This window comes from Bufo bufo, chromosome 2 (assembly GCF_905171765.1).
Source record: "Bufo bufo chromosome 2, aBufBuf1.1, whole genome shotgun sequence".
Lineage (NCBI taxonomy): Eukaryota > Metazoa > Chordata > Amphibia > Anura > Bufonidae > Bufo > Bufo bufo.
Genome location: NC_053390.1, coordinates 421,173,505 through 421,191,562, shown reverse-complemented (window position 1 = coordinate 421,191,562; position 18,058 = coordinate 421,173,505). Strand labels below are relative to the sequence as shown.

Here is an 18,058-nt window from a genome sequence, read left to right as displayed (position 1 = left end):
TGGGGCCAGGGGCGTAACGATCGCGGTCGCAGGGGGTGCGACTGCGACCGGGCCCGGCGGGGGGAGGGGGCCCGCTGTACTAACATGTAATGAAGAGCTGTGACGGGGCCCGGCATGAAGTACAGTGACAATGCCAGCCCCGTCAGGGCGCTCCATTACACGTTTAATATTATGAGGCAAGGTGGGGGAGGTTTGCGCAGAGAGGGGGAGGAGGAAGAGGGGGGAAGCGCGCACTCACTCATATACACTCGGCCCGGCAGTTCTTGTCACTGCCGGGCTGTCTCCAGATCATCAGTGAAGCAGGAGCTCTAGCGCTCCCTCTGCTTGCCGCACATCGCGCTGCTGGCTGTGGGAGGAGCTCTGAAGGCCCGGGAAACTGCCTTCAGTACAGCCAGCAGCGCGATGTGAGTGTGGCAGTGAAACATCAGGGAAGAGGGTAAGTATGTTTTTTTTTTTTTTTGCAGACTGGGGGCAAAGGGGAAGGGGGGGCACAAAAGTGTGCATCTCTACTGAGGGGGCACCTAATCTGTCATAACTACTGTGAGGGGGGCACATATAAAGGCATTACTATGAGGGGGCACATATATCAACTACTGTGAGGGGGGGCACATAATCTGGCATAACCACTGTGAGGGGTACATATGTGGGCATATCTAATGTGAGGGGCACATAATCTAGCATAACCACTGTAGGGGGGCACGTATCTGGTCATTACTGTGAGGGGCAAATAATCTGGCATAACTACTGTGAGTGGGCACATATCTGGTCATAACTACTGTGAGGGGGAACATATCTGGCCATAACTACTGTGAGGGGCACATATCTTGCTATATCCACTGTGAGGGGCACATATCTGGGCATATCCACTGTGAGGGGCACATATCTGGGCATATCCACTGTGAAGGGGGCACATATCTGGGCATAACTACTGTGAAGGGGGCACATATCTGGCATAAATACCGTGAGGGGGCACATATTTGGCATAACTCCTGTTAGGGGGCACACATTTGGCATATCTACTGTTAGGGGGCACATATCTGGGCATAACTACTGTGACAGGAACAAAGGTGGGCTTAATTACTGTGAAAGGCCACAAGGTGGGCATTAGTACTGTGAGGGGCCACAATGTGGGCATTAGTACTGTGTGGTAGCACTTAGGGGAAATGTCCTAAATTACCCTGCTATACATTGGCATAGCTCAGTCTACCAGGCCAGCACAGCGCCCCCTGCTGGTGATTTCATAGGGGCAGTCACCATCCCTTCCTTATGTGATTATTCATTTTTTTCTCTATCACCACAGGGACCTTGTTCTGGATCCAGTGGATATCACGCCGAAGCCAGCGACACCCTGGATGAGGTAGGACCAGATTTTATTAGGACTGGGTTAGTGTAGCCATGCATTGGGCTTAGGGCTCTTTAACACAAGCGGATCCCGTGTGGCTAATCCGCTGTGTGAAAGAGTGCCAAGCCCCGCTCCGGACAGCAGAGACACGTAGCAGTAACATAATTGATAATGCTCTGTGCCTCTCTGTGATCTTTTTACTACAAAATCATGGTGACAACTTTATCTCACTGTGATTTTGTAGTAAAAAGGTCACAGAGAGGCACGGAGCATTATCAATCATGTTACTGCTCCGTGTCTCTGCTGTCCGGAATGGAGCTTGGCCCTCATTCACGCAGCGGACTAACCACAAGGGAAAGAGCCCTTCGTAAGAAAATCTGCCGCTTCTTTGTAAAAAGGGGGGGGGGGGGGGGGGGCCCCGATCCAAAGTTTGCACTGGGGCCCATAACACTCTAGTTACGCCACTGGTTGGGGCACTGCCGGTGCGGTCAGGGAAAAATACAGTCACTTGATATTTTCCCTAGATCACCCTGTCAGGTCTGTTATACTCTAATAGCCCTCGTAAATATAAAGTCATCGCCCTGACAAGGGTGCCCCCCGCCCCGGAACCTAGCCTTATTACCAAGCCCTAAAAATCCCTATTGCGGGGAGAGGGAAAACTAAATATACTGTATGCCCAAAGCCCCACTAATAGACATAAAACATCCAGTTGTCCCAAAAAGAAGAAACACTCAAAAAGGTTATATATGGTGTTCCAATCTGCCCCAACAGCCCACGACTCAAGTGTCTATTGCTTTATGTACATACCGGTAAGACCATTCCATTATTTAATCATTTTGTTTATTTGTCTGCCTCTTAGTTATGAATAGAATAAAAAATAAGTTTTAATTTACCGATTGCTATCACTACCCTTCTTTTGGTTGCTCTAGTGCAGAGATGCTCAACCTATGGTCCTCCAGCTGTTGTAAAACTACAACTCCCACCATGCCCTGCTGTAGGCTGATAGCTGTAGGCTGTCCAGGAATGCTGGGAGTTGTAATTTTGCAACAGCTGGAGGGCCGCAGGTTGAGCATGCCTGCTGTAGTATGAAACTAGTCATAAGCTGGATTTAGATGGGCCGACTGAGCGGCCGATTATCGGGAAGAAAAAGTTCCTTCCCGACAGTCAGCTGCTCACTTAGTGAAGGAAACCGCGCATTTACATGCAGTGATCTCCTTCACAGTATGAGGAGGAGGGATCGCTATTGCCATCCCTTGTCCTCATACAGAATCAGGGTTTCTGGGTGGCAGATCACTGTTTAGACCGAACGATCTGCTGCCCAGAAGTTATGATTGGTGGTGCCTGCATAACCGACGGGAACGATCTGAAACGACCATTCGCAGGAACATTCCTGATAATCTGGACGATTATTGGTGCATCTAAATCCACTCTCAATCTATTTTTCCATATATATTTCAGTAAAGTGCTTCTTACTGTAACAAGGTCAACCTTGCTATTCTCTAACTTACCTCAATGGTTGTCTCCAGATGATTTATTGAAATTGTTTCTGTCCGGATTGCATGTTTTCCACATACAGAATAACAATCTACAATCCACTGTATATGGACGTCTTTTCAAGCAAGTGTACCTGCACAGACCCACTCTATCCAATCAGTGCAGCCATTGTCAGACTGTGCAGGTACACCCCCCAACTGGTTACCATCCCTCTGTACCCTTACTGCAGACTGCTAGTAATTCATTCATAGCTTCTAGTAGAAATAATAAAGGAATGGCAGAACACAGAGCCATAAGAATGGATGATCCAGAATTGTTATTACATGGGGAATGCATGAAGCTATTAAAACAGGCATGTCAGGAGTGCTGACAGGTCCTCTTTAAAAATCGTCCTGCAAAAAAACATGACCTCATACAGCGACTCCGATTTTACAAAAATAGTTATGGCTTTTGTAACGCTCATACATCTGTTGCAGTATTACACTGCCAGATCATCGTTAACAAGAGTTCTTATAAACGCTTGTTATCGATGATCTGCCCAACAAATGGCCATTGTAATATAAGCTTTAGGCCCCTTTCACACGAGCGAGTATTCCGCGCGGATGCGATGCGGGAGGTGAACGCATTGCACCCGCACTGAATACCGACCCATTCATTTCTATGGGGCTGTTCACATGAGCGGTGATTTTCACGCATCACTTATGCGTTGCGTGAAAATCGCAGCATGTTCTATATTCTGCGTTTTTCACGCAACGCAGGCCCCATAGAAGTGAATGGGGTTGCGTGAAAATCGCAAGCATCCGCAAGCAAGTGCGGATGCGGTGCGATTTTCACGCACGGTTGCTAGGAGACGATCGGGATGGAGACCCGATAATTATTATTTTCCCTTATAACATGGTTATAAGGGAGAATAATAGCATTCTGAATACAGAATGCAAAGTAAAACAGGGCTGGAGGGGTTAAAAAAAAAATTAAAAAAAATTTAACTCACCTTAATCCACTTGCTCGCGATGCCCGGCATCTCCGTCTGACTCTTTTACTGTATAGGACCTGTGGAGAGCATTAACTATAGTTTAAGGACCTGGGATGACGTCACTCCGGTCATCACATGGTACGTCACATGATCTTTTACCATGGTGATTCACCATGGTAAAAGATCATGTGACGTACCCTGTGATGACCAGATTTTTAAAGAGGACCTGTCACCACTCCTGACATGCCTGTTTTAATAGCTTCATGCATTCCCCATGTAATAACAATTCTGGATCATCCATTCTTATGGCTCTGTGTTCTGCCATTCCTTTATTATTTCTACTAGAAGCTATGAATGAATTACTAGCAGTCTGCAGTAAGGGTACAGAGGGATGGTAACCAGAATGCTATTATTTTCCCTTATAACCATGTTATAAGGGAAAATAATACTATTTACAGAACACCGATCCCAAGCCCGAACTTCTGTGAAGAAGTTCGGGTTTGGGTACCAAACACGCACGATTTTTCTCACGCGAGTGCAAAACGCATTACAATGTTTTGCACTCGCGCGGAAAAATCGCGGGTGTTCCCGCAACGCACCCGCACATTTTTCCGCAACGCCCGTGTGAAAGAGGCCTTAGGGTTCCTGCATGCAGCCGTTGATCGGCCGTTCCATGCATTGGGGACCGTAATGCAATGCACCGGCAACATCCGTGTGTATTCTGCAGAGGGATCCAGACCCACTCAACTTGAACGGGTCCGTGATCCGTCCACACAGCAAAAAAGTAGTGCATGTACTACTTTTGTGCGGCGGTGCAGAGGCACAGGCAGAAACCCCACGGAAGCAATCTGTAGTGCTTTGTGGGGTTCCGTGCCTCCGTTCTGCATCGGACATTCCGGATTGTGGACCCATTCAAGTGAGGTCCAAAATACGGGATTTTGTAAAACACCAGTATTTTTTACTATTTTTTAAATGCTACATGCATTTTCTGCATTTTTTGTGGCGTTCTTGCAGAATAGTGTATGGCTACACGGTAACACTGTCGCAGCCAGGAAGTCAGTGACAGGTCCTCTTTAACCCCTAGGATACCGGAGGTCTTTTCGTTTTCATTTTTCTTCCCTATCTTTCTTGAGCCATACATTTTTTATTTTTCCGTTCACATAGCTGTATAAGGGCTTATTTTTTGCGGGACAAATTGTACTTTCTAATGCCACATTTAATATGGCATACAATGTACTGTGAAAAAAATTACAAATGGGGTGGAATTGGAAAAAAACCGCAAATCCTCCATCGTTTTACGCGTTTTGTTCCCACGGCAGGGAATAGGTTTTTTATGTCTAAATAGTATAAAAATAAATGTAAACTTTGAAAAAAATATTTTTTTTACATCACCAAAATCTAACCCCCGTAACTTTTTTTTTATAGTTATATATACTGAGCGGTGTGGGGGCTCCTTTTTTGTGCGGTACAATCTGTAGTTTTTATTGATACCATTGTGTGTGTGACTTTTTGATCACATTTTATTAAATTTTTTTGGGTAAGCGATGAAAAAATTGCAAATTGGCCATTTTGACCCTTTTTTCCGTCACATCATTCGCCGTATTGGAAAAATATTATTAGATTTTAATAGTACGGGCGTTTTCGGACGTGGTAATGCCCATGATGTTTGTATTTTTTGTTATTTATGTATTTATTTTTTTATTATACAGAATAAACCCATTATTTGTTCAGAATTGCTAATTTATGTTGGCCTGCCACCTGCTGGCCAAAATAAGAATTTCAGCTTCAATACCCTGGGTCTCTTCAGAGAGACCCAGCGTATTGAATTCAATTACCGGCATCCTTATTGGCCAGCAGAGTATGCCTTGTTTTTCGCCCTTTAGATGCCGTGATCTCACTTGATCAGAGCATCTAAAGACTTTAATGACCGCGATTGGCATTGCCAATCGCGGTCATTAGCGCGGGTCTCTGCTGTTTGAAACAGCGGAAACGTGCCGACCACGACGCCCCCTGCACGTGCGAGCGGGCACCGCGTTTGCCCATCGCTCCAGAGCCGTACATGTACGGGTTAAAGGGGGAGAAGTTCTCCAGTTGGGAGAAGTTATCCCTTATCTACAGGATCAGGGAGTAACTATTTAGATCAGTGAGATCTGTATAACCCTTGTGGTCCCCCAAAATGGACATAGTGGCAGATGGGGCATGGGTACAGCGCTTGGCTTTTACCAATGGCAGGACCCGCATAAATCTATCCATGTATAAGGAATAGCTTGTCACAACTGGAATACTTATTTCAACTAACGCTTGACAAAAAAGTCCAATCTATAGACATTTAGAAGCGTCGGTCTCTCAGTGGCCTCAGGGAAGAGCTGAGGAGAGGACATACACACTGTATTCATCAGTAACACTAAGGATGCCTTCACATGCTACATATGCTGTAGTAGGAATTTCTGCGCCTGAAAATCAGTTCTTCAGCTGAAATCCATGTGCTTCCCGCCAAAACAACGCTATTCAGATGAATGGAAGTGATTTTCAGTTGCAGAATTTTCTACAATAAAATCTACCACATGTGAAGGAACTCTTCAAATAAAGTACCCACCATGTCTGATTCCAGCTCTCTGAGAGAACTACACACTGAGCTACCCTAGTACGGCACATCGTGATGAGCCCACATTCACTATGGCTATGGCATAAGTTGCACCGTATTTTTTTAGCAAATCAGTTTAGACAAATTTATTATTGATCTGCGCCAAAAAGAACAGATAGTTGCTGCAATCTAGACATGTGTGTAAAGTGTCTACATAAGCGAGCATAGCTAAGTGGATTTGTAAAATATGGCAGATTTATTAATGGAATGCGCATTGGCACAAAAATACTGTAAAGTTAGACCAGTCTTCATCTGCTGTTAGTAAAAGAATAGAGTCTAGGTACGTCACATCTATTACATAGCTAGTGTGATTAAACTGGCAAAGGGCCCATTCAGGTCACCTTAAAGGGGTTTTCTCATCTCAGACAATGGGGGCATATCGCTAGGATATGCCCCCATTGTCTTATAGGTGCGGGTCCCACACCTATATCGAGAACGGAGCCCGATAGTGAAGGAGGGCGCACTACGCAGCCGCCCTCCATTCATTTCTATGGGGCCACCTAAAATAGCCGAGTGCTGACTCGGCTATTGCCGTCTGCCCCATAGAAATGAATGGGAGCATGGGCCGTGCATGCGCGGCACGCTGCCATTCACTTCTATGGGAGAGGCGGGGATTAGCGCTTGGTAGTGGACGGACCCTGGAAAATCTGGGGTCCTCCAGCCACAGCGCTCCCCGCTCTGTTCTCGATATAGGTGCGGGTACCAGCGGTGGGACCTGCACCTATCAGACAATGGAGGCATATCCTAGCGATCTAAGATGGGAATACCCCTTTAAGGGCTCCGTGCTCCTTGGCGATCCACCGAAACATAGGACATGGGGAGTGGAGGCATGGATTGGAAGCTCACGGAAACACTCTGAAGCACTTCTGTGGTCTTTCAGGTCCGTACTTCCACACCACAAAAGAAAGGACATATCCTATGTTTTGACGTATTTTGCAGATTATGGACCCATTAAAGGGCTCATGCACATGAACGTATTTTCTTTCCGTGTCTGTTCCGTTTTTATTGCGGACCATATGTGGAACCATTCATTTCAATGGGTCCGCAAAAAGAAAACAGAAGTTACTCCGTGTGCATTCCATTTCCGTTCCCCCCAAAAAATTAAACGTCCTATTATTGTCTGCATTACGGACAAGGATAGGACTGTTCTCTTAGGGTTCAGCTGTTCCATTCCGCAAAATATGGGATGCACACAGACGTCATCTGTATTTTTTGCGGATCCGTTTTTTGCGGACCGCAAAATACATACGGTGGTGTGCAAGAGCCCTAAGTCAATGGGTCTGCACTGCAATACGGGATTCACGTGGCCAGTGCCCGTGCATTGCGGACCACTATTTGCAGTCCGTAACATGGGCACAGCGAACATACAGTCATCAGAATGAGGCCTAAGGGATCACGCACACAATCGTGTTTTTTGTCCGAATCCATTCACTTCAGTAGGGCCACAAAAGATGCGGACAGCACACCGTGTGCTGTCCGCATCCGTATGTCTGTTCCGTGGCATCCGAATAAATACAGAACATATCCTATTCTTGTCTGCAGTACGGACAAGGATAGAACAGTTCTATTATGGGCCAGACATTCCGTTCTGCAAAATGCGGAAGGCACACAGCCGGTATCCGTGTTTTGCGGATCTGCAATTTGCGGACCGCAAAACAGGCCATGGTCACATGCATGAGCCCTAAATACTACATCGTATAAATCCACCCCCATGGCTTCGTTCACATCTGCGGTGCTTGTTCCTTTTTCGCTTCCAGTATATGAACCTAAAAACAAAAACTGAAGCATCAGATCTGACATCAATGCCAACGGATGAACGCACAGTTGCCAACTGTCCTGAATTGGTAGGGGCTGTCCCCGATTTCCAGAGACAGTTCCAGCAAATTTGGGCCATCCCAGTCCCAAAATAGGTGGGGCTAACATACGCACCACCCCTGGGATGGATCATTTGTGCAGGCTTCTCGTCGTTTGGCAGCAGCATAGCGTGCCGTCTAAACAGCCTCTGCTGCCGGTAAGCAATGATTCAGGATGAGGACGAGTAAGTGCAATAGTCATCACTGCTCCTCAGACTGTGGAGGAGACAATTGAATGCAAAATTGTCCTTTTTAAAAAGGATTATAGGGGAGATTCAGCAAACTGGTGTAGTTGCCCATAGCAACCAATCAGATTTTACCTTTCCAAAAGTGTTCTGAAAAATGAAAGGTGGAATCTGATTGGTTGCTATGGGCAACTAAGCCAATTTTCCTTTACACCAGTTTTGATAAATCTACTATGACTTTTGGGTGGGCAAAGGGGAGGAAGGATTTGGAATTGTATCTATTTTAAAATTCCAATGTTGTAAGGTGGGTGTGCAGCGACCTACAGTGACACAATGAGGGTGCCTGCCATACAACAGCCATTGGCCAGCGCACTATTAATCGCGTCCCTCGCAATCCATTAGGCTCGGTAAGCAGTGCAGAGCCATGGATACATGTGGCGTCAGCACTACGTACAAGATATCTATTCCTGCACCATCATGGCGTTTCCGCGCCGCCGCCGTCCCATGTTGCATTGCACAGCACTGCATTGACCTCCCTCCCGGCATGCAAAGCGCCGCAGCCCTGTGCTTGGCTCTACGGGTTTGATTTGATTGGTTAGTGCTCTCCGGCCGGAAGTTGCCTTTGTTCCCCGGCAAATTTAAGTGTTCGTACTATTAGACGTCATAGTCAGGCTCTGCAGCAGGTCGGTTAGTGAGGAGCTAGTGACAGGTGAGTTTCCTGCAGCGAAGATTGTGTAATGTTATGGCTGCTGCGGTTTGATATGTGAACCGCTGGGTGTGTATGCTGACCCTAGATTTCAGTAATCAAGGATTGCATTATTGTAAGGTTTGGCTACTAGCAAATCTGTGAACAGTGTAGTGGTTAGCAAACTTGGGCACTACAACTCCCAGCATACCCCAATAGCTTCTATAGGAGTTCCAAGAATGACTTGGCAAGTGTGCATGCTGGGAGTTGTAGTTTCTGAACAGCTGGTGTGTATTGTCAGGGTGCTTGGGTGGCTGACAGCTGGAGCTCTGTCTATGGGCTCATGCACACGACTGTATGTGTTTTGTGGTCCACAAAACACGCTTCCGTAAAAAAACTGATGACATCCATGTGATGTCCGCGTTGTATCCATTTTATTTTATTTTTTTGTGGCTCTGTTGTAACAATGCCTGCAGAATAGACAAGAATAGGACATATTCTATTTTTTTGCGGAATGGACATACGGACAAGTAAATGGTTCCGCATGCGAAAAAAAAAAATGGAACAGAAATGGGTAAAAAAAATAAAATGTTCATATGTGATTAGTATGTTTCTCTAAGGACTCCTGCACACAGACTTTTTTTTCCCGTTTACTGGCCGTTTTTTTGCGTTCCGTATACGGAACCATTCATTTCAATGGTTCCGCAAAAAAAAAAACGGAATGTACTCCGTATGCATTCCGTTTCCGTATTTCCGTTTCTCCGTTCCGTTTTAACATAGAACATGTCCTATTATTGCCCGCAAATCATGTTCCGTGGCTCCATTCAAGTCAATGGGTCCGCAAAAAAAAACGGAACACATACGGAAATGCATCCGTATGTCTTCCGTTTCCGTTCCGTTTTTTGCTGAACCATCAATTGAAAATGTTATGCCCAGCCCAATTTTATCTATGTAATTACTGTATACTGTATATGCCATACACAAAAACGGATCCGTGAAAAACGGACCGCAAAACACTGAAAAAGCCATACGGTCGTGTACTATAGGCCTAATACTCATCATTGAAATTGGAGGATGTGACAACCCTGTGTGATGCACAAGTGATGCCCTGAATGTACTCCCATCAGCCCCAGCCTTATGCATTTGCGGATCCGCAATACACGGGGCACTGTTCCGTAATGGATTCTGCATCCCGGATGCGGACCCATTCACTTCAATGGGTCCGCAAATCTGGAGATGCGGATCGGAAGTACGAAACGGAACCCTACCTGAAGGTGCACAAAATGCTCTTTGTGGCGCCTGACAATAGCTTCAAGCAAGCTAATGCTGTTGATGGAGTAGGCAATTATTGGGAAGGAACTGTTCTGTCCTGATAATGTCCTGCTCTTCAGTGGAGGTGAGGGCTACATTTACAAGCAGCGATCACCTCCACTGTGTGAGGACAAGCAATGGTTACTGCAGTTGCCTGTCCTTATGGATTCATTGTTTCTGGGCAGCAGATCGCACTTTACACTGCACAATCTGCTGGCCAGAAACAATGTGTTTTAGGGTTGTTTCGATAACAAAATTTTGATTCGGTTTCGATACCATTAAAAAATATTGCGATACTCGATCAAAATTTTTTTTTATGGAATGTCCACCCCATAATAGAACAATCCGATCCTATTTTATTTTTTAAATTTTTTTTTTCAGTTACGGCGTTCATCACATAGGAGATAATTATATATTTATATATATATATATATATATATATAAAAAAAAAAAATTATATATATATTTCCCCCTTAGGGGCTATAACCTGGGATCTTTTGATCCCTTGTCCTATTCCCCCTGATAGATCTCTATTAGGGTGAATAGGACTTCACACTCTCCCTGCTGCTCTGTGCATACAGGAGGGAGATTACCATGGCAGCCAGGGCTTCAGTAGCGTCCCGACTGCCATGGTAACCGATCAGTCATAAAAGCTGGGTGCCGGGTATGGGATGTGTCCGGCACCCACAGCTTGTGTTTGTATTAAGCATAAACTATATTCATTGGTGGTGCAATGGCCACAGCCCCTCCCCTCCTCCTCCCTACTATCAGCCCATTGGTGGCAGCAGCGGTACAGGGGGGAGGGACTGCCTCCTTCTCCCCTGTATTGTTGAGAAGAACATGGCACGCGCTGAGAGCAGCGCGTGCCATGTCAGTAATGTGAAGGCAGCGGGTCTAGGCGCAAATGGCGACAAGCCATTTAGCAATTCTACGTCGCATTTGCAACTATTTTGGTCACCATCTGGAGCCCTGGCATTGCACCCACACTGACTCCGGACCCATTCACTTCAATGTGCATATGAGCGGTGACTTTCATGCATCCCTTGTGCGTTGCGTGAAAATCGCAGCATGTTCTATATTCTGTGTTTTTCACTCAGCGCAGGCCCCAAAGAAATGAATGGGTCTGCGGGAAAATTGCATAGCATCCGCAAGCAAGTTGGCACGGTTTAGGGGAGGGGGCTCTGTGGATGGCACATATAGCATAAGATGCTATATAGTGTCATCCATAGATCTCCCCATAACAGTGCCATCCAGAGATCCCAGTCAGTTCCCTGGACTGGAGTAGATCGTCTTGAAGACAGGGAGGGCTGGGTATTCAGGGGTAGTCTTATACAGCGAGTATAGCCCAAACCCTATATTGTAAATGGAAAAGTTGGGGGTCGTCTTATACGCCGGAAAATACAGTAGATTAAATATGCCTGTGCGAAGCTGGCTCTTTCAGCTAGTGGACTATAAAATGCAGCCATATTATGGTCTTCTAATATGACCTTTACATTTGCCATCAATTTGTATGTTAGTCTTTTTCTGTATACACACCTTTACGCTCAAAGAGGATCCTAGTAAGTATTTCAAAGTCCTCATGCACATGACTATATATTTTGCGGTCCGCAAAAAAAATGGATGACTTCAGAGGTCGCGCTACATTTTTTCCGGAAGGGTAAAAATACTCCTGACAATTCTTGAGGAGTATTTTTAGCCAATAATGTTAAGATGTTGCTATTTCGGCAAGGAAACCATTACCAGTCTCCTCTATAATGTCTTCCATGCAGAAATAGCAAATTTTGACCTTTTTTTTTTTTTAAATTTATCTCTCAGAAGACTGAATCCCGACCTTTCTTGAAGCACCAAATCTGTCACATAGGGATCGGAGCGGTAGACTGTGCAAAACACAATGCAATAAGAATTGAACAGGGATGTCTGGTGGTTGTGGCAGGGAGCAGTGGGTGGCGGTCTGGGACGTCTGGTGGTTGTGGCAGGGAGCAGTGGGTGGCGGTCTGGGACCTCTGGTGGTTGTGGCAGGGAGCAGTGGGTGGCGGTCTGGGACGAATGCACAGGAGTCAGTTATAGGACAGTCTTATACACTGTATATTGGACTATTGCACAGTATAGTGTACTTGGCGTCTCTGTACTTTACATCTATGAGCACTGTGGCATTCACTATAAGGTCTGAAGCACACGACTGTATCCATTTTGCGGTACGCAAATCACGGATGCGGTCCGTGTGCAATCCGCATTTTCTTGCGGACCCAAGTGGGTCCACCAGAACAGGAGATGCTCTATCTTTTGCAGCATGGAGATGTGGATAGCACACGGATGACCATATTTTGTGGATCTGCGATTTGCAGACCTTAAAATGGATACAGTCGTGTACATGAGACCTAATGGGGGCAAAATGGCTGTCCGTATATCTGGTTTTTCTGGAGTCTCCCTAAAAATGTAAGCCCCCTTAGATCCCAGCAGGACACATAACATTGCACCAATCACAAATTGTGCCGTCTAAGGCCTCATGCACACGACCGTTGTGTGCATCCGTGGCCGTTTTTCGCGGACCCATCAAGTTTCAATGGGTCAGTGGAAAAATCGGAAAATGCACCGTTTTGCAGCCGAGACCTTGATCCGTGTATCCTGTCCGTCAAAAAAATATGACCTGTCCTATTTTTTTTGACGGACAACGGTTCACGGACCCATTCAAGTCAATGGGTCCGTGAAGGAACACGGATGCACACAAGATTGGCGTCCGTGGCCGTAGGTTACTTTAATACAGACGGATCCGAAGATCCGTCTGCATAAAAGCTTTTTCAGAGCTGAGTTTTCACTTCGTGAAAACTCAGATCCGACAGTATAGTCTAACACAGAGGCGTTCCCATGGTGATGGGGACGCTTCAGGTTAGAATATACTAAAAGAACTGTGTACATGACTTCCCCCCCCCCCCCCCTCCCTCCCCTGTAGTTAACTCGTTGGTGGCCAGTGGGCCCTCTCCCCTTCCTCCCCCTCCTAATTAAAATCCCCCCCCCCCCCCCCCCTATCATTGGTGGCAGCGGAGAGTACCGATCGGAGTCCCAGTTTAATCGATGGGGGCTCCGATCGGTAACCATGGCAACCAGGACGCTACTGCTGTCCCGATTGCCATGGTTACTTAGCAATTTGTAGCAGCATTATACTTGCCTGCGAGCTGCGATGACTGCGTCTGGCCGGGAGCTCCTCCTACTGGTAAGTGACAGGTCATTAAGCAATGCGCCGCACAGACCTGTCACTTACCAGTAGGAGGAGCTCCCGGCCGGACGCAGACATCGCATGTAAGTATAATGCTGCTACAAATTGCTAAGTAACCATGGCAACCTGGACAGCAGTAGCGTCCTGGTTGCCATGGTTACCGATCGGAGCCCCAGCGATTAAACTGGGACTCCGATCGGTACTCTCCGCTGCCACCAATGATAGGGGGGGAGATTTGAATTAGGAGGGGGAGGGAGGGGAGAGGGCCCGCTGGCCACCAACAAGTTAACTACAGGGGAGGGAGGGGGGCCCACTGGCCACCAATGAGTTGACTACAGGGGAGGGAGGGGGGGGGGCACTGGCCACCAATGAGTTAACTACAGGGGAGGGAGGGGGGGGCCCACTGGCCACCAATGAGTTAACGACAGGGGAGGGAGGGGGGGGCCCACTGGCCACCAATGAGTTAACTACAGGGGAGGGAGGGGGGGGCCCACTGGCCACCAATGAGTTAACTACAGGGGAGGGAGGGGGGGGGGCCCACTGGCCACCAATGAGTTAACTACAGGGGAGGGAGGGGGGGGGCCCACTGGCCACCAATGAGTTAACTACAGGGGAGGGAGGGGGGGGCCCACTGGCCACCAATGAGTTAACTACAGGGGAGGGAGGGGGGGGGCTGCTGCCTGGCAGCACCTGCCAGGCAGCAGGGTGCAGTCATGTACACAGTTCTTTTAGTATATTCTAACCTGAAGCGTCCCCATCACCATGGGAACGCCTCTGTGTTAAAATATACCATCGGATTGGAGAAAACTCCGATCCTATGGTATATTAACTCCTGACTTTACATTGAAAGTCAATGGGGGACGGATCCGTTTGAAATTGCAGCATATTGTGTCAACGTCAAACTGATCCGTCCCCATTGACTTGCATTGTAATTCAGGACGGATCCGTTTGAACGACTTTTTTTCATGTCCGTGGATCCTCCAAAAATCCAAGGAAGACCCACGGATGAAAAAACGGTCACGGAAAACCGGAACCCGTTTTTGCGGACCGCAAAAAAATATTGGTACGCCTTAGACTTTTTTTAAAGAGTAAAATCGCCTGAAGACGCGTCTATGACGCTTGTACAGGCGTTATTGTGACCTCTGGATGACGTCCATGTGCATTCCCTATTTTGCGGAATGGAACAGCTGGCCCCTAATAGACCAGTCCTATCCTTGTCTGTAATGCGGGCAATAATAGGACATGTTCTTTTTTTTGCGGAATAGAAATACAGACATACGGAATGCGCATGGAGTACCTTCTGTTTTTTTTGCAGATCCATTGAAATGAATCCGTATGCGGTCCGCAAAAAAACGGAACGGACACTGAAAAAATTAGATGAAACAGCGAGGGATAATTTACATTCTGTATTCATCAGAAATAAGTTGTATGTGTACTCTGCATAACATAATTCCTACTTATTGCATTAATATTCCAGTTGAATATTTACTGCAGTCAATCGTGTTTTATTTTTCTTCTTATTCAGGCCTTGTGTGTGGATACGGGCTTAAAATCATGACCGTCGATGATTATGAGGAACTGCTCAAGCATTATCAGCTGCATGAGACCATCGGAACAGGTAACTTTCCATTTTCTGTACCGATCACAATAATGGGCACCCTCTATCTAGTTTTGGTACATGCAGTATTGGAAATGATGCTGTCTGCAGTAACATAGTATACTGCTGGTGGGATGTTCTGAAGGGAAGCGAATGCTTCTCCAAACCAGGAGTACAATATAACTTACATTTACCAGATACGTCCAGCTGGTGTTTGAAGGCAGCCCTCCACTGACATGGCTACTGGTAAAGGTTTTTGAAGATGTGTGTATATCTCTATTTACAGTACATGGTCCCAGAAGTAATGATTGATCTGGTTTTGTGTCTTCCTGTGGTAGGAGGATTTGCTAAGGTCAAGCTTGGAACTCATCTTCTCACTGGTGAGAAAGTCGCAATCAAGATCATGGACAAGGAATCCCTTAGGGTATTTTTATTTATTTCTAATTTTGGGTTGTGTGTTATGTTGTATACCGCTGAGGTCACTGATTGGCTGCTGTGGTCATGTACAGCATATCGCTGCTGCAGCCTTGTATACAAACGCTGTAAGGAGGACCAGAGTCATGGCAGTGGAATAACAGGTGTTAGGTTACTTTCACATCTGTTTTGCTGTACAGTTTTGAGATCCGTCACAGGATCCTAAAACCGCAGCAAAACTCTTCAATTTTCTCCCCATTCACTTTCAATGGGGACAACCCTGAACAAACTTGAACGGAGTGCACCAGAATGCACTCCGTTTCGTTCTCATGACGCACACAGAACCGCTGCAAGCATGGGATGCTGAACAAGACGGATCCGGCATGCAACACAATGTAAGTCAATGGTGTCGGATCCGTTTTCTTGGACACGAAAAAAACCAAACGATCTGGCACCCATTGACTTACAATGGTTTTAATGCCGAATCAGTCTAGTTCATTTTGGAGATGATGCAACCGGATCCGTTCTTAACAGATGCAGTCTGTTGTATTATTGAGCTGATGCATTTTTTTGATTCCCCTGCCAGATTCAGCAAAAACGCAGGTGTGGAAGTAGCCTAAAAATGTGTGTGTGTTTTTTGTTTTTTTTTGGACATATCACATTCATATGAAATCAAAACTATCTGTATTCAGCTTTTTACATGAAAGGGGTATTCTGGTACAGTAAAAATCCTCAATATATTGTGATTAAACCGTTTCAGTAGTTTCCCAACCTTTTTCACCACTTACTGGCCTGAAATATGCTGTTCATAGCTTGCTACCTAGGGTTATGACCTGTAATTTTGCTGCTTGAACATGCTCAGTTTCAGCACTAGTAGATGAGGAGGCTGTAACAGGAACTAATATGCGGTGCTCAGCAGTGAGATAGCACAATAGTTAAACTTTCTCACCTAAAAATGTCTGTTTCTCAAAGTCTGCACGAAGCACTGAGAGAATCGCTGATTCAGACCCTCACATGAATCCAAAGCAATCTCCCAAGATCTTGTCGTATGCATTTATCCCCTTCCATAGGCGGAGTACTTGTACTACTTTGGGATACAGTACTTGCCTTATACATTGTCCCCTGACATACCATATTTTTCGCCCTATAAGACGCACCGGCCCATAAGACGCACCTAGGTTTTTGGGGAGGAAAATAAGAAAAAATATATTTTTAACCAAAAGGTGTGCTTTTGGTGGGTTTGAAACTAATGGTGGTCTGTGGATGGCACTATTACTGAGGATCTGTGGATGACGGACACTGTTATGGGGGGGGGGATCTGTGGATGACGGACACTGTTATGGGGGGGGGGATCTGTGGATGACGGACACTGTTATGGGGGGGGATCTGTGGATGACGGACACTGTTATGGGGGGGGGGATCTGTGGATGACGGACACTGTTATGGGGGGGGGGGATCTGTGGATGACGGACACTGTTATGGGGGGGGGGATCTGTGGATGACGGACACTGTTATGGGGGGGGGGGGTCTGTGGATGACGGACACTGTTATGGGGGGGGGGGATCTGTGGATGGCACTGTTATATATGTGCCATCCACAGATGTCCCCCCCCATAAAAATGTCATCCACAGATTCTCCCCCCGCCGCTCCAGTATACTAATATAAAATGTCTTATTCAATTAATAGTCATTAAACATGCCCCCTCACTCCTAATAGTACCTTACATCCTAACCGCTTCTGTACAATACCGGCAGGCCGGGCGGCCGGCGCGTCCCTCAGTGACGTCACTTGCCTGCATAAAGTAGGCGGCGCAGGCAGGCGACATCAGGAAGTTACGATGCCTGCCTGCATTCTACTAAAGCGGTTAGGATGTAAGGTACTATTAGGAGTTGGGGGGCATGTTTAATAACTATTAATTGAATAAGACATTTTATATTAGTATACCGGCGGGGCTATACTACACTGACTGCACCGCCCCGCCGCTATTGCCGGCCCCCAGCTCCTCCTCCCAGTCCCTCCCCGATCGCTCGTACATCGCAGTTTGCAATGTAAAACTGACAGCATTCTCCCCATAAGATGCAGGGACATTTTCCCCCCCCATTTTGGAGGGAGAAAAAGTGTGTCTTATGGGGCGAAAAATATGGTAGGTGGACAAAGTATAGTAACACTGGTTTCAGTGCCGGACGTATATTTTCCCCCTTCTATAGGTGGCGGAATTGCATCTCCACTGGGTTCAGTACCTGCCGTATGCATTAGCCCCTTCCTTAGGTGGCACGATGACATTATCACTGGCTACAATGTGTGCTGTATGCATTACCCCCTTACTTGGGTGCATTAATTGCACTC

General features: G+C 46.5%; 1 protein-coding gene across 1 annotated transcript in view; it reads left to right on the top strand.

The window, feature by feature from the left end:
* The first annotated feature begins 9,122 nt into the window (after positions 1-9,122).
* MELK (maternal embryonic leucine zipper kinase) overlaps positions 9,123-18,058 on the top strand; it is a 79,771-nt gene continuing 70,835 nt past the window's right edge. The window contains exons 1-3 of the mRNA XM_040420353.1: positions 9,123-9,200; positions 15,227-15,319; positions 15,637-15,722. Coding sequence (XP_040276287.1) covers positions 15,256-15,319; positions 15,637-15,722 — 150 coding nt within the window. The 5' untranslated portion in view covers positions 9,123-9,200; positions 15,227-15,255. The remainder of the gene's footprint in view (positions 9,201-15,226; positions 15,320-15,636; positions 15,723-18,058) is intronic.